This window comes from Lissotriton vulgaris, chromosome 8, assembly GCF_964263255.1.
Source record: "Lissotriton vulgaris chromosome 8, aLisVul1.2, whole genome shotgun sequence".
In the NCBI taxonomy this organism is placed as follows: Eukaryota; Metazoa; Chordata; class Amphibia; order Caudata; family Salamandridae; genus Lissotriton; species Lissotriton vulgaris.
In genome coordinates, this window is record NC_141696.1 from 791,092,313 (window position 1) to 791,118,919 (window position 26,607).

General features: G+C 44.8%; 1 protein-coding gene across 1 annotated transcript in view; it reads right to left on the reverse strand.

Moving 5' to 3' along the window:
* Positions 1 to 26,607, reverse strand: part of NCK2 (NCK adaptor protein 2) — a 134,011-nt gene that overhangs the window by 20,593 nt on the left and 86,811 nt on the right. The window contains exon 3 of the mRNA XM_086934668.1: positions 7,581 to 8,302. Within this exon, the coding sequence (XP_086790794.1) occupies positions 7,581 to 8,302 (722 nt within the window). The remainder of the gene's footprint in view (positions 1 to 7,580; positions 8,303 to 26,607) is intronic.

The following is a 26,607-nucleotide window of genomic DNA, read 5'->3' on the forward strand; positions in this document are numbered from 1 at the left end:
CGACCCCTTAATCATTTGAATTGCCGGAAATGCACCCAGCACAGATGTTGCTTGATCTGTATCTTATGGGACTTAACTACCATGCAGTCCTACAGGAAGGCCCAATCGACTAGGCAGATCAGAACCAGTAAAACAGACATATCTCCAACTAAGTAGAAAGCGCCTACAAGTGGTTTTATTTCAGGAAGATTCAATGAGTGACTGTTCTTAAATGTTTATAAAGGTGAGTCTCATAAGAACATCCACCCTTGGGTGGACGTCCTTATAAATTTCGCCTTTTAAAAAAATTGATAACAGTCACTCATTGAATCTTCCTGTAATAAAACTCCTTGTACGCGCTTTCTACTTATTATAGTTTAACTGCCTGAGCCTCCAAGGGTATATTGGGTATCCTACTTTTTATTTTATACCTCCAACTAAACACCTGGTTTTACTACATAACTTTTGACATCATCCCAGAAGCTATCAAGATTGGTCAGATCTTTTCACTCCTAAAAAAAACCTACACTAAATTCTGATGACCTCACAAACTACAGGTCTATCACTCACTACCATTCATCAGCAAGATCACTAAAAAAAGCAGTCTATGTTTAATTCCAAGGTCACATATTGCTAACCATCTGCATGACTACCAGTCTGGCTCCAAATCATGCTGCTGCATGGCGAAGACCACCTTACACAACGCACACTATACCCTCATGAGCACAGAGGAAGAGGACCCAGGCCTCCAGATACTGCTGGACCTCAACTGCTTTTGACCTAGTTGACAATCCCACCCTCACATTCACTGAGTCACAAATGGGATTTAGCAGCAATGTCTATGACTGGTTCTCCTACCTTTCCAAATGACAGCAGTTTATTCACATGGACACCTTCAGGTCACAAATTATTCCTGCCACATGTGGAGTTCCCCAGGGTTCCATATTTTCTCTTGTCATCTTCAACCTTTGCATGTAGCCGCTTGGTGTTCTACTTACAGAAAACAGCATCAAGATTCTACAATTGCCAATGATTCAGTACTCCACTTGAAAGTCTCCTCTCCTGACATTCAACACATGAAACACTACTTGCACATCATCTAGATATGGATGTCCAGCAGCTAACTGAACCTTAACCCAACCAAGACAGAATTACTAATACTTGCCACGAACAAACAAGATACAGTACAAACTTAGCTCAACGATTTGAGCCATGGCAGATTCTAACCACAATTCTTACCTAATGCCAATCACAAGGATTCATCCTGGACACCAACTTCTCTCTAGGCTAATATATTACAAAAAAAACCAAGCAATGGCAAAGCCAATAGGTCTTGCCTATGCAAGAGCTATTGACTTTGCCAATGTGTTTTAGCCACATTGTAACCAGAATGCCTTCTGTTCAGCACAGCTACATGTTTGTGGCATTGAGGAGAGTGGTGTGGAGTAGCACAGAGTGGAGTGTCTAAGCATTGTAGAATGCAGTGGTGTGTATTAGAGTGGTGCAGAGTAGACTAGGGTGTCGTATTGTGCATTGGCGTAGAGTAGAGTGCAGTGATGTAGCGAGAAGTGCAGTGATGTAGCGTGAAGTGCAGTGATGTAGCATAGAGTGCAGCAGCATAGAGTAGAGCAGAGAAGAGTGGAGTGCAGTAGTGTGGAGCGGTGCAGAGCAGAGTGCAGTGGGGCAGTGTGGAATGACACGGAGTGGAATAGAGTGCTGGAGAGTAGTGTAGAATGTATTGACGCACAGTAGAGTGGTGTAGAGTGCAGTGGCATAGAGTGAAGTGTTTCAGAGTAGTGTGGTAGAGTGCAAGGGTGTAGAGTGGCGCAGAGTGCAGGGGTCCAGAATACAATAGAGTGGCGTAGAGTGCAGTGAAGTAAAGTTCAATGGTGTAGAGTGGCGTAAAGTGTGGTGGCGTAGAGTGTTGTAGAGTATAGTGGGAGAGTAGGATGGTGTACAGTGTAGTAGCATTAAGTGCCTTGGTTTTGAGTAGTGGTGTAGAAAGCCTTAGAGTAGGGTGCAGTGGTTTAGAGTGGCATAGAGTAGAGTGGTGCAGATTAGAGTAGTGCAGTCGACTGTATATAGTATTACAGTGGAGTGGTAGAGAGTAGAGTGCAGTGGCAGAGTGTAGTGCTGCAGAGAAGAGTGGAATGGTGTGAATGTATGACATTGTTCTGCATTCTGGCCATCAACTGTGGTTTTTGCACTTGTCACCCCAAGTGGGATGGGTATGCTCAGACGTGAGTCCCATGCACTCCACACCACTGGATTCAAGCAAGCCCGGCTGAAGACGGCAGGAATGCCAGAAACCGGTCCTCGGAAGCTTTATTCCAGTCCAGGGAAGGCATGGATTGGCAGTTCGGGCTGGACTGTTCCCATGAGGCACAGGGTCAGACTGATTTGCATATGGCCATGTCTGAACTGGGGTGGTGTGGAGTGCAAAAAAAACGATGGATTTAGGCCCAGATCTCTGTACTGGGGTGAATGTATGACATTGTTTTGCATTCTGTCCATCAACTGTGGTTTTTGCATTTGTTGGTGTACAGTGTAGTAGCATTGAGTGCCTTGGTTTTGAGTAGTGGTGTAGAAAGCCTTAGAGTAGGGTGCAGTAGTTTAGAGTGGCATAGAGTAGAGTGGTGCAGATTAGAGTAGAGTGGTGCAGTCGACTGAATATAGTATTACAGTGGAGTGGTAGAGAGTAGAGTGCAGTGGCAGAGTGTAGTGCTGCAGAGAAGTGTGGAATGGTGCTAAGTAGGGTGATTGAGAGTACAGCAGAGTGGCCTTGACTAGAGTGGTGTACAGTACAGTGGCAAAGAGTGAAGTGGTGCAGAGTGGCGTATAATGCATTGACAGAGAAGAGTGGAGTGGTATGGAGTGTTGTGGAATAAAGTGGGGTGTGAATTTTGTGGTAGCTCACCGTTATTACAGCGAACACATTTTTAACTGAAATGATTACTGCATTTGCACAGACATACAGTTTTACTAATAAAAGCATACAGCACACAAACGATGTGTGGAATTGTCCTCACCAAAAATATTTGTTTTGACCACACATCGCAATTACAAACAAGCATTTGCAATGCAATAGGGCTCGCATTTGCGAGAGTTTGAGGTATTGGCATTGTAAATGACGATGCCTTTTATTTGTGTGTTTTGATAACCTGCAAGCTGGGCCTAAACACGCACTTTGTACTTAGAGTCCTTGCTTACGAGAAGCAAGGCTGGCAGTAACTGCTCATCTTTTACTGCCAGCCTGGTTTCTCATAAGCAAGACCTCTAAGTACACCAACCAGAACATAGCAACAGCTTCCTATCAATGCCAACACCAATAGAAGCAAAGATATCTTTCCCATTGTGACGGATTTTACCTCACCAGAGGCCACCTCCATTTCGATAAACTCCTCACAGAACCTTAGCAACAACCGCTCTCAATTCTTCAGCAAAAAAATCAGAGACATTTACAGCAATTTCAACCAGTAACCAATGCTACACATGACTCGTCATCAGCCCAGAAGAAATCATCACCAACATGAATCCCATCCAATCAGAGGCCCTATCGGACCCCTGCCCCCATCACACCTATTCCAGAAGACTGCAACCCACCAACACCATATTCACACCCATTTTGAACGTCTCCACCTCTTCTGCATCTTTTGCCGATACTTGGAAGCACCCAACTGTCCTCCCATTGCTGAAGAAACCCTCCATGGATCCTTCAACACTCGCCAACTACAGGCTGATGCCCCACTACCATTTCCACCCTCGAAATAATCATCCACAGTCACCTCACTGTATACCTCAACGAGTACCAACTACTCAATCTGGTTTCTGACGCAACCACATCATGGAAACTGCCCTCATTACCGTCATAGATGACACCTGCATGACTCTGGCCAGAGAAGATATGGCAGCCATCATCCTCCTGGACCTCTCTGCAGCATTTGACAAGGTCTTCCACCCCATCCTTATCCAACGCATGCATGACATTGGGATCAGAGTACACGCACTCCGAATGGGACAGGAAAAACCTAGCCAGGCAGCCTGGCACCACAAGGATCCTCCTTGAACAAGACCCTCTCCATTGCATACATGATACCTCTAGTCAGCATGATCTGCTTTCACTGCATCAACGACCTCTCCTATGCCGACACACAAAACTCATTCTCTCCCCCATGCACAATACATACGGTACCCGTATCAAATACATTGCATGCATGACTGAAATCTCCCACTGAATGAAGACCAAGTGACTAAAGCTGACCACCAACAAAGCCGAAATCATGATCTCCAGGAACAAAATTTCACAGTGGGATTTCACCTTTTGGCGAACAGAACAAGGATCGACACCCACCGCCCATGCCAAGAACCTCATGGTCGTGATCAACAGCAAGCTCAACATGTTCGGCCAAGTCCTCCAGTCACTGCCTCGTGCTTCTATATCATGAAGACGCAGAGGAAGACTTTCAAATTGCTCCCAATCAGTACCTAGAAAACTGCTAAACACGCCCTGTTCATAAGCAGGTTGGACTATAGGAACACTATGATCAACAAAATAAACTCACCAAAAGGCTGCAGACCATTCAGAACTCGGCAGCCAGAATCATTTTCAACCACTGAACTCCCATCACTCCGCACCTCAAGGAAATACACTGTCACCTCCTACATAAACAAGTACAACTCAAACTCTTCAATTACACTTTCAAGGCACTACATAACACTGGACCAGCATACCTCAACAATCACATATGCTTTCATAAACCTTCTGTACACCTCGAGTCACTCAGACTGCTACTTAAACACATTCCAAGCATACGGAAAATCAGATACGGCGATCGAGCCTTCTCCTGCATGTCTCCTAAAGAGTGGAACAACCTACCACTACATATAAGAGTCTCCTCTTCACTTCTATAATTCCACAAGAAACTGAAGACCTGGCTTATCGAGTAGTCCCACTAAGTCCTCGGATTGGCTCAGCGCCAGGATACCGTTCTGGGTGATAGTGTGTTCTATACATCTGCATAACATAACATTTTGTATTTTTGAAAGAAAACCAACAAACGTGCTTTTATACTTCGGCATGTATTTGCATATAATCTGGGAGCATTCTGGAAACCCGTTCAGTAATGCAAGCAGTTAAGCTTACAGCTCTGTGCATTTCCTTCGAGTCCTCATCCTTTTAAGAAATACTTTGCATTCACGAATGATATATGCAAGTTTGAACTTCTAAATATGGATACAAAACTTACCTTAGTGCCACAAAATACTTTTGCTCTGATGGAATTATGGTACTGTAAACTGGCAACTAAAGTTTTTGTCCTGGAGGTTCTGCAACTTCCAGGGTTGGCATAATAACGCTACTTAATATACACAAAACTCCACAAACACTGTCAAGACAACTAAGTTGCTTATATGCTGCTGGTTTTCAATAAGTTGGGTCACTGAAATGGTCACCAGGCGGAATTCCTTCAGGATGCTTTTAATCCCTTTTTGTAAGTTTATAAATGTTATGTTATGTTATGTTATGTTATTTATATTTTTATAGCGCGCAGCTGCCCCAGCAAAGGGGCGTCCTGGCGCTTTGACAGACACTATAACATAACACACATAAAGAAAAAGGTAATTAATCAGACACTGGAAACAGGAAAGTTTTAATCGCCTGCCTGAAGGCGAGCAAGTCTTCAAGAGCTCGGATGTGTACAGGAAGCGAGTTCCATAGACCTGCCGCAAGCACCCTAAAGCACCCTATGATGAGGCTAGCACTCTAGAACATGCCAAGAAACACACCCACTTTGTTGCACCACTAGCAAATTGGATAGCACCATGCCAACCACCAAGCACAGATATAACTATACACCATTGTGTTTAAAGCTGTACCTAGCCAAACAACTCCATCATGTTAACACTCTGCCAACTTCCGCCTTCTTATGGTTCCCATTTCATCCCATGATCCTTATAAGTTCAGGTCATTAGAGCTCCCATGCCTCTTCTTTGGAACGCCCTCCTACTCCAGCTCCAAGCTCTCAAAGCTGTTATCTGATGTAAACAATAATTCAAATTGCATCTGCAGGATCTTTCATGGCCGAAAACACTGGGAGCATGAAAAGCTCCCTCCTCCTTTATTTCCATATCTCCTACAGCGCCGACAGAAGGTCTCCGTGAGATGAAACCACAAGAGTAGAAATATGCAGGGGTTGTAAGCAAGTTCAAAATCAAGGTAAATACATCCTTCGGCGTTCCAGAGGTCAGTAGTCAAATGCAATTACATTGTGTAATAGTAACTTCCGATATTTGCAGCACTTACAAATGCCAAAAGAGTATGGAATAATGAGCTACATAAAAACAAGTTATAATTACATTTTCTGTTACTCAACCAATGTGTTACCTTTTATAATGTATCTGAGGTATATTTACAGCATTTCTCTAATAAGGGCTACCTAATCCAGAAAGTAGAGACAAAAGATCTCTCTGCGAAGACTTCTGCTATAGGAATAGGTACTTAAAAAATATGAAACATCATGTTTCGTATGAATGCATTCCGGGTATACTTCAGATTAGTCTCTTTGGGAAGATCCTAAATCAGAGCAACTGCCACAATAAAGGAGGATAACTAGAACTATATTCCTGGTGCAGACTTCTTTTCTTACATAATTCACAACACTCATGTGTTGCACTATCTTGTGACACGTTTCCTGCGGAGCCTAGGACAACCAATAGTACTTTAAAATATGCTTCAGTGGAGGCTACTGACGTGTATAACCTCTTCACTCAGCATGTTAACAAATGAATCATAATAAATATAGGCAGTGGCTGCTTGATGCATTTAAGTGGTGGGGGAGCGGGAGGAGGGGAGGTGGTACGGGGAAAAATAATTTAAAATAATGCTTACCTGGCCTCTGCTCCTCGACCCCGGCATGACACAGGGTCTCCTACACCAACCCAGATGCTGCTCTCATGCTGTTATTACTCATAATGAAAGCAGCACCGGGATTGGTGTGAGTGCCATGGTTAGGCGCTCGCTAAGGCCCTACGACCCTCTACGTGCTCTCCACCCGGCTGTAAAGCACAGCTCAAGTCGAGAAAACTAAATGCACAGGCCGGTTTGGCCAGCCTTAGATGGCTAGTCAAACCATCATGCACACTCGAAGCAGTGTCACCAATCCTCCTTCCTGCGACTGTTTCAGATGTGTGAGAATGGACAGCTCCGCCCTCGGCTCAGCTGCAGGAAGTAGGCGAGGAAAAATAAAATGATAATAACCTTTCTTATTATCCTATTATTTTTCTTTTTCCATTGGTCAAAAGCAGTGGGGCAACGCCCTTCCGCCTTAGCACAGGAAGTTCCTATTGTTACTATTAAGCAGCATGGTTACCCATATAATTCCATTTGATGTGTGGCTGTTCTTAGCAATACACAATCCATTTTCATAAGATTGCAATTTTAAATACCCTCATTGTCAACATGTGCTATTTGCAGGGGAAAAAACAATTATAAAGATCAAATGAAACATGAACCCATATTCATTTGCCAGAGTCACTCACATATAACAGTTTAAATTGCAACGTCTCCATTTCACTATGCAATTTAGAATACGAATATTACTTACCGAAGACTCACTATCTCTTATGAGGAAGTCCCCCTCCATTCCCCGCTCATTTAGTGCACATTCTGCTTGATGCCTTGTGACATCACCATAATACCATGGTTTTCCTGCAAATCGTCCTGCAGTAGATGGGCCAGTGTAACTTATCTGAGGTACGTAAGTAGTTGTATTTGTGGGACCATCACTTAAAACAACAACATAGTTTTTGGGAACAAGGCCTATTTGTCCTCGAGAAGTTTTACACTTCCACCACTCAGGATCATTTTCTGGTTTTTCAATTACTTCCATGGTTTCACCTTTTTCAAAGTTAAGTTCTTCTTCTGTGACAGAACTGAATGGATACAATGTCTGCACAATATGAAGGACTTTAGTGCTCTGGCCATTACTCATCGATGTCCCTTTGCGTAGACTATGGAAACTTGGTGAATCTGCAGTTGCTTCATCTGTTTCTTCCATCACATAGTTGGAAGGAAACCAACCAACCTGCCCATTGTAACTACCTCGCCACCAGCCGTCACTGCATTTTTCCATAACTATCACACGCGACCCTTTGACAAGGGATAGTTCATCCTCCCTTTCAGCTACGTAAGCAAACTTCACAAAAGCTGGAATGTTAAGGTCATAAATTCTGTCTGCGCTGCTGCCATTAGATGGATACTCTGCATCTGTACTTGGGGTTGGAGAAGAATCTCGAGCACTGGTCTTCCTTCTTGTTTTACCTAAACCTATCAGGAAAAAAACAAAACACAAATGTTCAGCTGTGCACCTCCATGTCAATTAATGCACATTAGGTACTTTCATTAGAACACAACCGCAAAGAAATCCTGCTCCACCAACTAACAATTTTCAGTAAGAACATGGTTTGATCAACTAACACCTTCTCTTTGTAAAAGATAGTAATTTGTTATTCAAATACCACACACTTAATTTGTGACGAGAGGTGTGTAATCATCTTTAGGACCATAGTTTGCCTAAAGTAAAATTAAATGTCTAAGTCAAGGAGGACAATTTTTTGAGGAGGCTAGGTCGACTTGGTGTACCTCAAATACACTTTTTTTACAATTTATTTCCCTAACTAATAACAAATAGAACATGCTTAGCATCTCAATCTGTAACCAACGATGCACTTTATTTAGTTATGTAAGGAATGTCACTGGAGTTTGGATCCTGGATTGCTGGGGTTTTCTTTCCTTTGGAATTTCTGGGGTTTGGCATGTGAATCAGTTGCTCGACTTCAGCAGATGTTTATTTATTTCGACAATATGAAGCAATTCTGTATAATTTTAATGAGCTCTATGACGTTATACTGCAGGAGTTTTTTTCTTCGTGTCCTGGTGGTTAGAGGGAGTGTCTAAGGTCAGCCAAGAACAAAGTAGCAAACCCCCCGAGGAAACATTCAGAGGAAGAGGAGTCTGATCTGACTAACGAGGCTTATGTTACACTTTCAAACGCCCAATTTAATAAACTACTGGCTCTGATGGATACCAAAATTAAAGGTGTGGTTAAACCTCTGGTCAGTAAAATAGATAAGTTAACCTCTGAGGTCAACCGACTAGAAGGTCTACTAGAAAAAACCTTGGGTGAGATAGGTAAACTCCCAGAAAATGTTTCCGCTAGGATTGAGGCTACTCTGAGCAAATTAGTCACTGTAGCTAACAGTGGATTTATCCCTACCCCTGTTTCCAACCCTCAAATGGCACCCAAGAGTATTTTCCCTGGTGATGCTCCTAATGCCTCCATTCCAGTTCCTGTTGCTGATGACCCAATCACTGAAAAAGGGACTTTTGAGCTCGTAGTTGAAGCTTCCCCATTGGTACTTGTTCTTGCTAATGTTCCTCCCTTGGCCCAAGGTGAGCGGGAAACAACATCTTCCTTAATAAATAAATCTCTATCATGGTTGACCAACAATATGGTAATTTCTCCGTGGGGAAAGCAGCAACTCTCTGAAGAGCTCGTAAATGCAAGAAGGGTTCAGTGGATTGGGGACAGGGTGAAAAAGTTTAAGGGGGAGTGTGCTGTCCTCCACTTTTCTGACCCAGGGGTTTTGCCTAACATTCTACCCAACATCTTACCACCACAACGGAGATCAACCTCAATTGTTCCATTGACCCTGGACTTCTTCTATCCAAGAAAGGGAAGTGGTCCAAATTCAAGTATCTTGAGAACCAAATGGAACATTGTGACCAAGAGGGGGAGGAAGGATGTTGCTTCAGTGGACTGGGGCTTGGGGCTGGAAAATCGTTTCTCTGCATTATCTAACTTGAATGCTTGTGATTGACAACCACCTATTTGTAACTCTATGCCTTTGATTGTCTGTGACGAAAGAATTATTGGTGTGGTCAGCAATTCAACTAAAGATTGTACTCAGGGGTATCCCTTTGATGATTTAGCAGGCCCATCCAATGAAAATATTACTCAGGTCACTGGGGGTAGGATGATACATGAGACTATTACAAACCCTTGTTCTCTTATGAAATCTAACTCAGGGAATCTCTTGTCTTGGAATGTGGCTGGTCTATGTTCCAAGTTGGATTGTGCTGACTGGTTTGGATTTATTAATAAGTACGATCTTTGCATCTTTCAAGAGACTTGGGCGTGTGACCCTATCCTTGGGGTATATAAATTTTCATGTTCCTGCTACTAAGGGCCCTAATGGGCGGCCGATGGGGGGGTCTTACTATATGGATCAGGCAGTCTTTAAAAACTGTTGTAAAATGTGTGGAGCTTGACCAAAAAGATATTCAGCTCATCAGATTGACCAGCGATCTATCCATCTCCATAGATATTTACAATATCTATGTTAGAGGTGGAAACAAAGGTAAATCAGAGGTTCTTTTGAGTCTTTTTAATCTTCTTGAGACACATTCTGCAGGGAAAAACATTCTAATTGCAGGCGATTTAAATCACACTTTTGAACCTCTCATCACTGGCGACTCTCCTCTCGGAGCAGAGGAAGATAAGCTTTGGACATCCCCACATTAGATACTCCACCTATAACTCGCTGGACGGCGGACATTCTAGGCTTAAATGCAATGTGTCTGGAGCACGGGCTACGAGCCCTGAACGGTCGCACTAAATCAGATCGTGTCCCTGCCATGACTTTTAATAATGGGCGAAACAAAAGTCGCATTGACTATGTCATTTGTAGCATATCTATATGGTCATCTCTCAGTGACATGGTAGTAACAGCTAGGCCAGAAAGCGACCACGACCCTCTTTGTGTCTCACATAACTGGTGGACATTTAATGAAATAGCACCAACCCCTTGTGACCAACCTGTGCTCCCGACAATCATTCCATCTAATAATATGCGTAGGTTAAGGTGGTCGGGTGTCAAGACAGATCAGCAGGTCCTCGAAAAAATAGGAGAAGCGACAGACAAGGCCATTACGGCACTGGAGAGTGTAGTTGGGTCTACACAGGGATACGAAGATATCACTAAAGTACACACGACTCTTTTTAACGAAGTCAAAAGTTTTTTCTTAAAACCTGTACATAATAAGAGGGCGTGCCCACATAAAGCAGCAAAGTGGTACAATCAAGATTGTAGGGCAGCAAGATTCAACCTAGGAGCTGCGATTAAAAACAACAACTTGGGTGAGATTCGATCTGCCAGGAAGCACTATAAAAACTGCATTGCTAGGGCAAAAAGAGAATGGGACGAAGACCACTGGCAGAAGCTGAAATGTGCAAGTGATCGCAAACACTCTAGACTATTTTGGCATATTGTCAAATGGGGTCACGATCGTTCTCCAGAAACTCCTAATAATAATGTCTCTCATGATGCATGGGTTAAATTTTTTAGCGAGCAGTACTCTTCCAGGGACCAGTTTGTTAACAGCTCCTGTCCTACTTACCTGTTTGCAGACGATGACATCTTTGTTCTGGGTGAAGTACTTTCTGCCCTGAAATCTGTTCATAGTGGCCGAGCCCCGGGTATTGACGGAGTCCCTGCGGATGTCTTTTTAAATGACACCGACAGGTGGAGTAAATACATCTGCCTTTTACTAAACCACATTGCTAGGGGCGCTGAAATTCCGGCATCCTGGCGGGGTGCTGTTATCATCCCAGTATATAAAAAGGGAGACCGTGCCCAACCTTGTAATTACCGCCCAATCAGCTTAATTGACACGGTTCAAAAGGTTGTAGGGCGTGTAATTATTAACAACTTGCTTGATTGGGCAGAGGAGCAGAATGTTTCATCTCCTTTTCAGGCCGGGTTTCGCAGAGCAACCAGCACTGTGGACCAGGTCTTCCGTTTCCAATTGATACAGTGGAGGACCGTGGTACTGGGTGGATGCAGTCTTTACGCAGCATTTGTTGACCTACGGGCTGCATTCGACCTGGTGCCGAGGGCAAAATTGTGGGAGGTGCTGGCAGCTCTGGGGGTCCCATTGACCATTCTGACCTTGATCATGAGACTCCATGAGGGCACTTATGCTAAAATTCAATGGGGTGGCTACGGCAACGACACTGTTGATTTCCCTGTTGAGCGTGGGGTTCGACAGGGCTGTTCAATGGCACCAACATTGTTTACACTTTTTATTAACGGAATTGTCTCCCGCATGCAATCCCAGCCTCTGGATGCTCCCTCCCTTGCAGGTGAAAAAGTCCCTATTTTAATGTTCGCAGACGACACCTTAATTTTATCGAAATCCCCTAGCGGTCTGCAAAAGGCACTGGTAATTTTTGACAAGTTTTGTAGTGACCTCGGCTTGGAGGTAAACGCAGCTAAAACAAAACTCATGGTTTTTAATCCCTGTAGAAATTTTAAATCTAAAATATCCATGAGTGGGCGTTACCTCGAAGTAGTAAATTCTTTTACGTACCTGGGGATTCACATTTCTAATGATAACAGATGGAACCAACACTTAAATATTGCAGTGTTAAGACACAAACAATTGGCTGGTACCATCATTAAGGAGCATAGTAAATCATTGACCAAACCAATCAAACCTCCCTTAATCATATATGAGGCAAAGGCAATAGGGTCAGCACTGTATGGGGCAGAGATGTGGGGGCAAGAAAACCTTCAGGAGTTACAGACATCAGAGAATAACTTCTTTCGGAAACTAACAGGCACCCCACAGAGCAGCCCCCTTTTGCCTCTCAGATATGACCTTGGTAGGAAAGAAATCTCGGCAATGTGCAAACTTCGTCCGATATTATATTGGCGTAGAATCTGGACCACCCCTGAGTTGTCACATTATGCAGCGGGGTTTGCTGATGTCATCAAAGCAGACCGATTTCATAAAATCAGATGGTTCAGATCATTAAAATCAGCATTATGTGAACTAGGGTTAAACGAACTGTGGTCCGATCCAACTGGGTCATCCTTTCCATCTAAGTTATTTATAAAAAATCTTTTCTGGGAACAGGTTGAAAACAGGAGTCTGCTTAGCAAGAATAATGGGTCTATGACGACTGCTTTCCTTGAAGCTAAGCTGTTTCCTACGTACGAAATGTATTGGGATTTCATAACGAAACCCATGGATAGGAAGCTGCTTTTCCAAATGAGGGCTGGCTCTCTACCTCTACGTAACTTAAAAGCAAAATGGAGAGATGGAGGTCCAGCTACCTGCCCAGTATGTGGGGAAGGAAAGGAAACGTTGGGTCACTTTTTGTTTTCTTGTTATGCATATTCCGCTCCTAGACGTATTTGGTTGGCTCCTATGTGTAGAAACCTGGGTACTAAAAGTAGTATGGTAGCTCTACGCATTGTAAAATCTACCTCCTTAAACTGGATTATAATAGCGACTGCAAAGTATTTGGGGTGGGCGTGGGTAATTAGGCAGAGACTGCTAGTAGGGTAACTACTCTCTGCTTAGTTGAACAGAGACTGCTAGATTATCTATTCTCTGTTCCCGTGCAAGGTGTCTTATCTGATGAATAAATTTTAAAAATCATATTGATTTGTAATAATGATATTGGATTGCTTTTTTAATCTGTTTTTTATGAACTTTGCACCTTGGATTGTATAAAATAGGATGAAATGTATTTCTAATTGTCTTTTTAATGTGTAATGTGCTTAAGTCATATTCGATCTTGTCATTTAATTGTATTTTATTATGTGTTTGTTTGTCTGCTTTTATGAGTAATACTCGAATAAAGCACTTTTGAATTGAATTGAATTGGTTAGTATAAATGTGTCTAAACTGCATCTCTTTCTTATGTTGTGAATATAAATATATACATGTTTGTTTAATCTATTATATCATTCTTGATATTCTATCTGTTGAAACACAGCTATTTCTTTACGTATATTTATCATTTTAAAGCAAAGGACATAACATTCATACCCTCCACCATACCTCTGTAGTGTGGAGAACATGAACATCACATCTCTGTGATGTGGGCAAGAAATCCCTATGATGCTGGAGCAGAGGGGGTTCCCTGTTGTAGTCCCCACCTAGGGTTGCTGGGGAAGAGCTACCACAGCGACTTTTCATTTTTCTTCCATGATTTAACATGGATCACTGTTACTGTAGAAAGAGAAAGTAAGGTGAGGCATTCAAAAAGTAAAAGAAACCATTCAAATTCTCCCCAAGTATACCTGTAATAAGTGGATCCCCGCACAAGAATCACTGCAAGAGAGACAACCCCAAGCAGGGATAGCTTCTAAAAGGCAATGGACAGGGCGTGGCGCATACTAGCATGGCCAATTGCCCCCCCCCACCCTCAGCAATGTGCAGTATTGTCTTTCTGCTACCCACCAGGAGGGCAGTGAGAGCGGTTCACCCACAACCTGTCCACCTGGAGGGGAAATGAGCCCACTAGGCACCATGGAATCCCATTTTAAAATGAAAGAATGGGGTGGGGTCTGGATCATATTGAAATTGGGGTGGATCCAAGGCCCTTACTTACAGTGTTTCTGCTCCCCTGGAGGCTCTTGTTTTACCTATGGCCTGGCCTAAGTCACATGACTCGATATAATAGTTGGTCAGACTTTATGTATTCCTCCCGGACAGTCTCACAATTGAGGGATTAGGTGGGCCTGAGTGGGCCATCTGCTCTGCCGGAGGAATGAGGTGAAGCCGAGCACAGCTTCACTTACAACTGACTAGCCTGTGCTCTGCCTTAATACTGAGGGCCTAACGACCCCACACTGTTACAGCAGCTAGCTTGGAGCCAGGGGAGTAAGGAAATTACATGCACTTCAAAGCCACTGTCTAGAAGCTTCTTCCACCTTTCAGAACTAGGGAACTAGGGAATAACAAGCATTTGCAATGCGATAGGTCTCGCATTAGGATAGTTTGAGCTATTGGTATTGTAAATGACAATTTTTTTTATGTATGTGTTGGTTTTGAAAATAGCGAAATAAATAGCTTGGTCATTGACAATGCCAATACTTTTATCTTTTGCAAATGTGACACCTATAGCATTTGTAATGCAACATGTTTTGTATTTACGTGACTTAGATGTATTGATATTACAAATAACAACGGCTTTTAATTTTTTAAAATAATTACTACTTAATTAAAAGTTATTGCAATTTATAATGGCAATAGCTTAAACGTTTGTAAATAACTTTTGTTGTGACGAAAATCCAAGAACATAAGTGACATATTAACATCTTTTTGTGAAATTTGTAATAAAGCTTGAAACATGGAGATAAATGATTTGAACCAGTTGTTGTTGACTGGTTGCACAGATTGATGCTGTGGTAGAGCATAGTGAATTTGTGGTGCCCCCTGAGCGATGCTGTGGTGGTGCCGAGTGATGCTGTGGTGGCGCCGAGTGATGCTGTGGTGGCGCCGAGTGATGCTGCGGTGGCGCCGAGTGATGCTGCGGTGGCGCCGAGTGATGCTGCGGTGGCGCCGAGTGATGCTGCGGTGGCGCCGAGTGATGCTGCGGTGGCGCAGAGTGATGCTGCGGTGGCGCAGAGTGATGCTGCGGTGGCGCCGAGTGATGCTGCGGTGGCGCCGAGTGATGCTGCGGTGGCGCCGAGTGATGCTGCGGTGGCGCCGAGTGATGCTGCGGTGGCGCCGAGTGATGCTGTGGTGGTGCGATAGATAGATAGAGTGAGGGTGATAGATAGATAGAAAGATAGAGAGTGAGGGTGATAGATAGAAAGATAGAGAGTGAGGGTGATAGATAGATAGAAAGATCTAGAGTGAGGGCGATAGATAGAAAGATAGAGAGTGAGGGCGATAGATAGATAGAAAGATAGAGAGTGAGGGCGATAGATAGATAGAGAGTGAGGGCGATAGATAGATAGAAAGATAGAGAGTGAGGGCGATAGATAGATAGAAAGATAGAGAGTGAGGGCGATAGATAGATAGAGAGTGAGGGCGATAGAGTGAGGGTGATAGATAGATAGAAAGATAGAGAGTGAGGGTGATAGATAGATAGAAAGATAGAGAGTGAGGGTGATAGATAGATAGAAAGATAGAGAGTGAGGGTGATAGATAGATAGAAAGATAGAGAGTGAGGGTGATAGATAGATAGAAAGATAGAGAGTGAGGGCGATAGATAGATAGCTAGATAGAGTGAGGGGGATAGATAGATAGATAGATAGATAGATAGATAGATAGAGTGAGGGGGATAGATAGATAGATAGATAGATAGATAGATAGATAGATAGATAGATAGATAGATAGATAGATAGATAGAGTGAGGGGGATAGATAGATAGATAGATAGCTAGATAGAGTGAGGGGGATAGATAGATAGATAGATAGATAGAGAGTGAGGGGCGATCGATAGAGTGAGGGCGATCGATAGAGTGAGGGCGATCGATAGAGGGCGATAAGATTGGGTGAGTGAGGGCGATAAGATTGGGTGAGTGAGGGCGATAAGATTGGGTGAGTGAGGGCGATAAGATTGGGTGAGTGAGGGCGATAAGATTGGGTGAGTGAGGGCGATAAGATTGGGTGAGTGAGGGCGATAAGATTGGGTGAGTGAGGGCGATAAGATTGGGTGAGTGAGGGCGATAAGATTGGGTGAGTGAGGGCGATAAGATTGGGTGAGTGAGGGCGATAAGATTGGGTGAGTGAGGGCGATAAGATTGGGTGAGTGAGGGCGATAAGATTGAGTGAGTGAGGGCGATAAGATTGAGTGAGTGAGGGCGATAAGATTGAGTGAGTGAGGGCAATAAGATTGGGTGAGTGAGGGCGATAAGATTGGGTGAGTGAGGGCGATAAGATTGGGTGAGTGAGGGCGATAAGATTGGGTGAGTGAGGGCGATAAGATTGGGTGAGTGAGGGCGATAAGATAGGGTGAGTGAGGGCGATAAGATAGGGTGAGTGAGGGCGATAAGATTGGGTGAGTGAGGGCGATAAGATTGGGTGAGTGAGGGCGATAAGATTGGTGTGTGTGTGGTTGGGTGTGTGTGTGTGGTTGGGTGTGTGTGTGTGTGGTTGGGTGTGTGGGTGTGTGGTTGGGTGTGTGGTTGGGTGTGTGGTTGGGTGTGTGGTTGGTTGGGTGTGTGGTTGGGTGTGTGGTTGGTTGGGTGTGTGGTTGGGTGTGGTTGTATGTGTGGTTGTGTGTGTGGTTGTGTGTGTGGTTGTGTGTGGTGTATGTGGTTGTGTATGTGTGTTTGTGTGGTTGTGTGTGGATGTGTGGATGTGTGTGCGTGGTTGTATGTATGTGTGTGTGAGTGGTTAGAGAAGGATGTATGTGGAAGAGAGCAGCAGATCAGCTCAGCAGAAGAGAACAGGGAGTTAAAGAAGGAGGCAGGGTGGATGAGAGCAGCAGAGCAGCACAGGAGAAGAGAAGAGAACAGGGAGTTATAGAAGGGGGTGGGTGGAAGAGAACAGCACAGGAGAAGAGAAGAGAACAGGGAGCTAGAGAAGGAGGCGGTGGAAGAGAGCAGCAGATCAGTACGGGAGAAGAGAACAGGGAGTTAAAGAAGGAGGCAGGTGTAAGAGAGCAGCAGATCAGCACAGGAGAAGAGAACAGGGAGTTAAAGAAAGAGGTGGGGTGGAAGAGAGCAGCAGATCAGCACAGGGGAAGAGAATAGAACAGGGAGTTAGAGAAGGAGGTGAGGTGAAAGAGCAGCAGATCAGCAGAAGAGAACAGGTAGTTAAAGGAGGTGGTGGGGTGGAAAAGAACAGCAGATCGGCACAGGAGAAGAGAACAGGTAGTTAAAGAAGGAGGCGGGGTGATAGAGAACAGCAGATCAGCACCGGAGAAAAGAAAATGGAGTTAGAGAAGGAGGCGGATGGAAGAGAAGAGCAAATCAGCACAGGAGAAGAGAAGAGAACAGGGATTTAAAGAAGGAGGTGGGGTGGAAGAGAGCAGCAGATCAACACAGGTGAAGAGAACATGTAGTTAAAGAAGGAGGTAGGGTGGAGGAGAGCAGCAGATCAGCACAGGAGAAGAGAAGAGGGAGTTAAGGAAGGAGGTGGGTGGAAGAGAGCAACAGATCAGCACAGGAGAAGAGAACAGGGAGTTAGAGAAGGAGGCGGGTGAAAGAACAGCAGATCAGCATGGGAGAAGAGAACAGTGAGTTAGAGAAGGAGGCGGTGAAAAAGGAACTGCAGATCAGCACAGAAGAGGGCAGGGAGTTAGATCAGCAGGCTGGGAGGGAGAGGTCTGCAGATAAGCAATTGTTGCCAATTTAGCTCTGTCACTTAAAAGATTGGTTTGCACTTCTGCCATGATGCGCAGCCAATAGTTTGTTTTCCTGCCAGGCTGTGTCTTCCATCCTTCCGAGGTTGGTATTTGAAGTATGATTAAAAGCTGGTAATAGCAGAAATGGCTATTTACAGCGCTTACAATCTGCAAACAAGATGGTTTAGGGTAAAAACTAACACAGAAGGTTCTGTGGGTCCATTTTACTCCCGGTCAGTACCACATATGTAGACCTGTAAATACTCAAGACAACAGTTTATGACGTAAAAGCAAAAAACAACTTCACTGGTCATGTTTTACAATATTATATTCTCATTGACATGTTAAAAACGGTCTTGTGAGTGAAGACGGCGCAGTGCTCAAAAGTGCAAGTGTGGAACAAAGGGATACTAAAATGTATACACAATCATGGATCCATGCTAATTCTTTGAGAGTTAAATACTAAGTAATTAAGCCTCAATGACATTTCAAACCTTTCCTAAGATTTTGAGGCTTCATCACGTCCCAAATTGGGCCATCTATCTCATGTACCTAAGGGAGTACAGAAAGTCCTGTTGGGCACTCGTCAGTGCTTAATAGCCAAATCTATGTGTATGACCTACCTCCAACTCTGTAATAGATACACTTCAGAAAGGAGGTGCCTTCAATGAATGCACTACACAGTAAAGAAAGCACATTGTCTATTTTCCATCTGGTATTAATCACAACATATTGAACTAAGGGACCCGTATTCCCGCCATTTTCAAAATCATGCAACCGAGCCTCATGATAACCACTAAGGCCAAATTGCAACTGAGTGCACGCAGCCTGTGTATGATATGTACCACAGCAAGTCCAACCTATACTACTCTTGGTAACCAGGGCCATCCATGATTATGGAAGCAGCCAACCAGTTACACATGCCACTTCAGTAATTCCGGACAAAAGCACAACTCAGCTACAAAATAACTTGAATTACAATTATGCACTCCAATATTATAGTGTTGCCATCAAAATATCCAAAGCTGGTTTAACAGATCTGGATCTTAGTGCAATGAAATAAAACAACCATTTGCTTACACTTAAGCTATTGGCATTGTAAATGTCAATGCCTTTTTATTTATCTGTTTTGAAAACCAATATATAAAGTTTGAGCCAATGTCATTTATAATGCCATTGGCTCAAACTTTTACAAATGCGAGACCTCACTCCAAGCACACTGAAAGGGAGGGGGTGGAGGAGGGGAATGCTGCGGGGGTGGGCCTATGTGTTTAAGGGAGGTGCTCAGCTGTGCAAGCAGCGCCTACAAAGTGAATACGATGAGCTGCGACTAAAGGGAGGGGCACGGATGCCATTGAAGTGCAAGAACGGCATGTGGTGATTTCACAAAAAAAGCATTTGTTTAAAGAGCAGTTATGGAGACAGCCACAAAGTGCGCTATACACATGCATGAGAAACTGAAAGCTCAGCGACAGACGTGGAAAAAATGTACATAGACTGGTGGAACAGAAAGAAAGTACTGCTTGTTGACTGGATGGAAAGTTGGAGTGCAGGCAGAAAATAAACAAGCGTGAAAACCCACTTATCACTTGCAAGAACGAGAAGGATCGGAAAGAAATGTGAACGGATGAACACCAGAGCATGCGATTTACTCATGAATATGAGGGTGAGAATGTTGTGGCAGTGGTGTTTGTCCACATCTGCTCGGGTCACAATCGAAGTTATCTAAAAAAAACAAGCTCTCGGCATTGGGTGGCGTGGCGTGGGGCGGGGAAGCGGTTCATTTGAAGTCTGATGCCGAGGCTCAGACAAATGGTGTGGATGTGCGATGTGAGATTGGAGTTGTGGCTGGGTCTGTGCACGCGCCTGGCTCACATGAACTGTGCCTAATCCGTCTGGGTAGACTTTTGAAAGCCCATTACTATAATCTCACCAACAGGCATTGCTAAAGCAATGCTTTCAGCAAGACCTAAAAAGGGGACCTCAGACACCAAAACTGCATCGACCGCTTGCAGGTACCATCAACATGAAGCTCCAACAATGCTCGCTGAACCTGCTTTTTGCACTAGAACGGCAACCTCCTGTGACTCTCTCCCTGCTCCTCAAGGCCCCTCCAACATGAAAGTGACTTTCGGCATTGACTTTTGAGAAGGTGAACTTCAGCAGGTCTAACCTGCTTACTACAACCGATCTACACTCCATCCCTATTGACCTGAAAGTGTGACTTTGACCCGGTAAAGTGTGACCATATATCTCAATTGGGCGCTTTGTGCTTTTGGTGCTATTTTCACTAAAAACTTAAAAAATTCATAACTCCAGTTCTAGCGATTAGATTTCTGTCGGTTTGGTGTCAAATAATGGATTCCAATTTACTTTACTATTCTGAATTGGTTTGGGATTTTTCCTGTGTTATGTTTTCACCTTATTTTTTATGTTTATGCGCTGCATAAATAGATTGCCTCTAAGTTAAGCCAGGCTGCTTTTTGTGCCAAGCTAACCAGGGTTAAGCACAGGTTAATTTAGTGACGTTTTGAGTTTCACCCTTCAAGGAATTGTGGCTGTTGCTTGACCAGGGCTCACACCACAGTCGACCTACTGTCCAATTTCTTACAGGGCTAAATATATTTTTTTAAAGAATGGGGAGTAGGGCTGGTCTGTCCTGGTACTGGGACACAATCCCCAACTCCTGGATCTTGAATAGACAATCTTTATCTGTGCCCACCACTCCAACCCTCCTCATCCCTACCCCAGGGTCTAGTGCCCAAATTCTACTGGCTATAGCCATTGCAAGTGAGAGACAATTTTGATCCTATGGCAATAGTTTAGATATATGGCCTGGCACTGAGTGCATAAACCTTTCCATCTCCCCTGGGTGGCAGAAACACTATCTGGTGCACAGGCGTGTGATCCACTGCCAAGACGAGCTGATGTCTCAAAGCAATCTTTTAGACACCAAACCCTGGTATCTACTGGGCTTTCTGCCCTAGGTGCAGAAATATTGAAGTAGAACTTTCCAAACTGCCCACTAACGGGAATAAGCAGAGTGTGGTGTGTGGGTGAGGGGGGGGTGGGGGGGGGCGGGGGGGAGAGACACAGCCCAGTACCAGGAGAGCCAAGCCTTGCACCCAATTCTGTTTCACAATGGTATGTGGGATTTCTACCTGCCGACAGCTGCCAAATAGAAGGTAAATGTTCAATCTGCTTACTCAGCAGAGTAAGCAGAGAAAGCAGAGAGAGACCACCACGACTAAATAAAACAAGCATTGACAATGCAACGGTCTCGCCTTCGCAAAGGTTAGAGCTATTGGCATTGTAAATGACACATTTTTTATTTATGTGTTGGTTTTGAAAACAGATAAATAGATGGCATTGTCATTGTTAGAACTGGGGGTCTCTAGTTGTCAGAGGTAGGTACCACTGTCCAAATAGGGACGCTTGCTTCTAGTCAGGGCAAGGAGGAAACCCTCTGAGATAACCCCTGCTCACCCTCTAGGTAGCTTGGCACGAGCAGTCAAGGCTAATCAGAAGGCAATGTGTAAAGTATTTGTACCAACACTCAAAGTAACACAGTGAAAACACCACAAACTGACTCCACAACAGTTTAGAAAAATAAAGGTATTTAATCTAAACTACACAAGACCAAAATAACAAAAATCCAACATACACAGTTCAAGAATATGGTTTCAAAGGAGTTCTTAAGGTTGCAATAAAATAATCCAGAGTTGTGTGAAAAGTTCACAGTTGCATCACGTTTCAGACACAGTACCTTTAGTTGCGACAAACTTCCAAAAGCAGAAGCGGGTGCGGTGGAAAACAAGTGATGCGTTGCTCCTGAGATCCTGGGGAGGCGTTTGCGACAGCCCCGCTGCAGCAGCGGGCGTGTTGCGACGAATCCGGCATGTATGGGGAGGAGGCCACTAGTATGGATTCTGGTGAGTAGGTTCCGTAGGAAGTTTGTTCTCGCAAAGGCACGATGCGTCGATCTCGTAGGGGCTGCGGCGATCTCCGGGGCGACCATGCGCGAACCAGCGGTGATCCTCTCGCTCGCAGCTCCTCGATGCGATGGTTTCGGCGATCTCACCCAGAGACGGCAGGCTCTGCGACGACACTCGCAGCGATGTTAGACTTCCTGCACCGATCGGGTGCGTCCCGCAAACGAAGGATGCAACGGCTCGGACAGCGGCAACAGGCGCTGCGAAAATCTCGACCTTCGTAGCGGCGGGAATCTTCTTGCACTGTCGGGGATGCGCTCCGCAGCAAGCAATGCAATAACTTTTCTGTAGCAAAGTCTCTGAAATCTTGGTTTCTACCTTCCCAGCACAGGTACAACTTCCAGAGGCACCACACATGGGCCAAGCACTCCAGGAAGGACAGAACTCTCAGTAGAGCTCAGGGGAAGCTGGGGTGAAGTCCTTTTGTTCCTGGGACTTCAGAACAGGGAGCCAGCTCTTCTCAGGCCCTTTGAGATTCCTTCAAGCAAGGGGACACAGCACAGAAAAGTCCTTCTCCTCTCCTTGGCAGCAAAGCAACAGCAGGGCAATCCAGAAGAACAACAGCTGGACAATCTTCCTTCTTCAGTTTCAGCCTTCTCCTTGGCAGAGGTTCCTTCTTGATTCCAGGATGATCTCATTTTCTGTTGTCAGGGGTCCTGTACTTATACCCCTAAAAGTCTTTGTTCTCTTTGTGCAAGTGGGCCCTGAGCCCGGTCAGAACCAGTTCTGGGTGTTTCTTGAGCACTTTGTTTTCCTGGCTTCTCCTTTCCTTTCAGAGTGAGGGGCAGGGTCGTCAGCCACCCAGCAGGAGGTGGAGCCAGCATTGTGGAAGGCAGGCACAGCCCTATTCATGCCCAGGTGCTATCTCCTCCCACCACTCAAGTTGCAAATGCAGTCATTCAGCCTAGGGCTGACTTAGCCAGCCTCCTGGGGAATCCCCAGCCCCTGTCACTCTCAAACCAGACAGTCAATACACAAACAGGCCAAGGCACACAGAAGGGTCAGACAAGAGAACAGCAACCTTCTAAAAGGGCTGTTCTCAAACACAGGATTTAAAAACAACCTTTTCTAAAAGATGTGTTATTAAATTCTGAGTTCAGGGATACTAGACTCTTATGTCCTATCTTGTTCCTATGAGAAGAAATGCTGGTAGCCACTGTAGCCAGCATCCCCCATGTTAATCTGTGGAGCAAGATAGCCTTACAATAGTAAAAAACTAAGATGGCTGTGATTCACTACCAGAGCATGTCACCTGCACCAGTACATGCTCTACCTTTCACATACACTGCACCCTGCCCAGGGGGGACCTTGGGCCTTCCATAGGGGTGACCAATGTGCACAGAAAAGGGAAGGGTTAGGCCTGGTCAGCGGGGACACTGACCAGGAGGACATGACAGTTCACAGACTGCACACAGGCACTGCAGTGGCAGGCCTGAGACACCATATTGGGGCTACTCATGTGGGTGGCACAATCAGTGCTGCAGGCCCACTAGTAGCGTTTGTCATCACCAGCCCTGGCACACCCAGTGCACTTTACTAGGGACTTCTTGATGATACAAATATGCCAATCATGTATATCCAATCATCATAACAATTTACACAGGGAGCACTTACACTCTGGCACTGATCAGCAGTGGCAGAATGTCCAAAGCATCTAAACCAGCAAAACCGAAATCCAGCACAACATCAAAAATACAGGAGGTAGAGGCCAAAAAGACAGGGGAAACCACGCCAAAGATGCCAGGTCTAACAGTCATTTACAATGCTAATATCTTAATCTCTCGCAAATAACACACAAAAACACACAGACCCACACACAAAGAGAGCCACACACAAAGAGAGCCACACACAAAGAGAGCCACACACAAAGAGAGCCACACACAAAGAGAGCCACACACACAGAGAGCCACACACACAGAGAGCCACACACACACACAGAGCCACACACACACACAGAGCCACACACACACACACAGAGCCACACACACACACACACAGAGCAACACATACACAGAGAAACACACACACAGAGCCACACACACACACACACACACAGCCATTCGTATTAAAAACATAAATAAAAGGCATTTATCATTTACAATGCCATTAGCTTAAACTCGTTAACTGCGAGACCTATTGCATTGCAAATGCTTGGTATATGCGCTATTTGCCCAACAGCATTTTGCCGCAGACTGTTACCATTAATGATGGACTCGGGCTGGAGAATTTCTACCGGTCTTGCATGTTATTTGTAGCTGTTGTATCCCCATTTGTTCGTTAACATCCAGTGAGAAAAAACTGAGAAGAATTTCCTTTTCTAACTAAAACTTTGTCTGATTTACGTGAGCTTGTATTAAACACTCTGCATAACGTTCATAAATCAAAAAGGAAAAGCAGACTAGAGTGGCGCTCATGTAAGGAAATGGAGGCATTTGCATTTCAAAGCTCACAAAAAGTTATTAACTAGATAAATATAGGGTGCAGGTTACTATGACCTCACGTATAAACAATCTGGGCTTCTGTGGGCTGTAAAGACTATGAATCAATCCCTGTTGACTCAGATGATCATGTCCAGCACCGCCTCAGACAGGGATGTGATGCTTGACAGGGTCACCTGGAGTGACAGCACCTCGAATATAATTCGCCTGACCTAGAAACCGGATGGATATTTCCATGTTTATGCCATCAGGTGAGCAAGGCTCTGGGCTTATAGACACGATTTGAAAATGTATTGATCGCTTCCGGGTTGCTTACAGTAGGAACTAAACAAAGTCTGCATCGGACGACTTCGTCCATTAGCAGCTCGTGTTTTTCACTTAAAGTAAGAATGGGCCCTACTGCATATACACAGCTGACGCCGCCTAGCATTTCTTTACTCCGATAGATAGCTTAAAGCAGGGGCCACGCTGTTAGATGTTTTCTTCAAAGGTGACAGCTTCCGTTCAACGCAGGGGGCTCTAGGGCCTCAGGTGGTGGCCATGAGCTGGGAGAGAGCCGAGGTGTTCGCCACACCTCATTAAACCGGTGAGACAGGGCTGTGATCTAGGAATGCCTTGTGTGGACCTGGTATGTGCCAGCAGGCTGCCTAGAGTGTTGATAGGGAGCACAGGATGGATGCATTCCTCGCTATAATCGGCCGCACTGCTCCCTGCAGCAGTGTCCGAAGGCATTCCCACGCAGGAGCTGAGGGGTGAAACATTCACAGAGAGCAGGAACATGTGCTTCGAATAAAACTAGGCTAAAGCAGAAGAACTGGCACTTTAAACCAGACTTGACCATCGAGCAGCAAAACCCTTGTGTGGCGCGAATTAAACTAACTGAGCTCAGCCACCGTGAAGCGCAGGGTGTCTCTGTGGGCTGCGGCGGCGACAGAGTCTCTCTCCAGGCCTGGGCTGACCACAGGCCGGGAACAGACGGTGCGCGGAGCCGGGTATTTTGAAAGTGTACTGATGCTTGCCAAGAACTCAGTGTCAAAGTCCAACAAAATTTAAGTAAATAAATCACACGTACTCTGAGACCTGAACGTACGCCTCGTGTCCCGAAAGATAAGCGCCTTAAAAATGCAAATAAACACCTACAGCAACTTAAATAAATTCCTTTGTAGTCGTATCACCGTCAGCATTCCGCCATCACCGTTATATTCGCAGAAGTGCGTAATTTTTATTTAAAAAAAGAAAAAACAGCTAAATACAATCAAGGGCACCTGTGTTCATGGCGACGGCATCCATGCAAAAGCACACACCTTCATATTATTAACAAGGGAAGGGGCTGCAGGAGGAACGGAGGAAGCCTTGCGGGAAAAACATACAAGTATTCGCCATGACGTTCTGTTTTCGTTGTAAGCCCCCTCCTTTTCAGAATGGGGGCGTGTTTTTTTGATTGACTGAAGACGTCACAAAGCGAAAGGACCAAAAAAACACGCCCCCAATCCGAAAAAGACGGGGCTTAAATTGACAGACAAACCTCTTCTCCAATGGTTGGCCGCCTTTTAGGAAGCCAGCCAATGGAGAAGAGGGGCGGGTTTAAGCCCCACTACTAGAAACAAAGTCTCACGCGAGACTGCGCAAGCGCAGCCTACGCTAGCCGAGACATAAAAACGGGCAGTCCCATACCGGTATCGGAAACCCTATCCACCAGCAATTCCTTAGGTACCAGATAGTTTTTATTCACCTTGCACAGGGTAAATTGGGGCATTACCTATGAATTTTCCCATACACCAAGGGAAAAAAGTGAGAAACGTAATAAGTGGTGCAACAGACCACCTAGACTTTGGGCCACGCCCCCAACAAAAAACTTCAGCCCCAGTGGGTGGCAGGGTGATCTTATCACTGCAAACCCATATGTTAAAACTAAACCTAAAGAAAGCCTAATTTCCATTACTTGGAATCCTGCCAGCAATGGCATTTCTGAAAGCTCAAGACCCACAGGATACCACAAAGGTGTGGCTTGTATGGATCCCAGCACATTAGTTTCCCAGAGAGCACT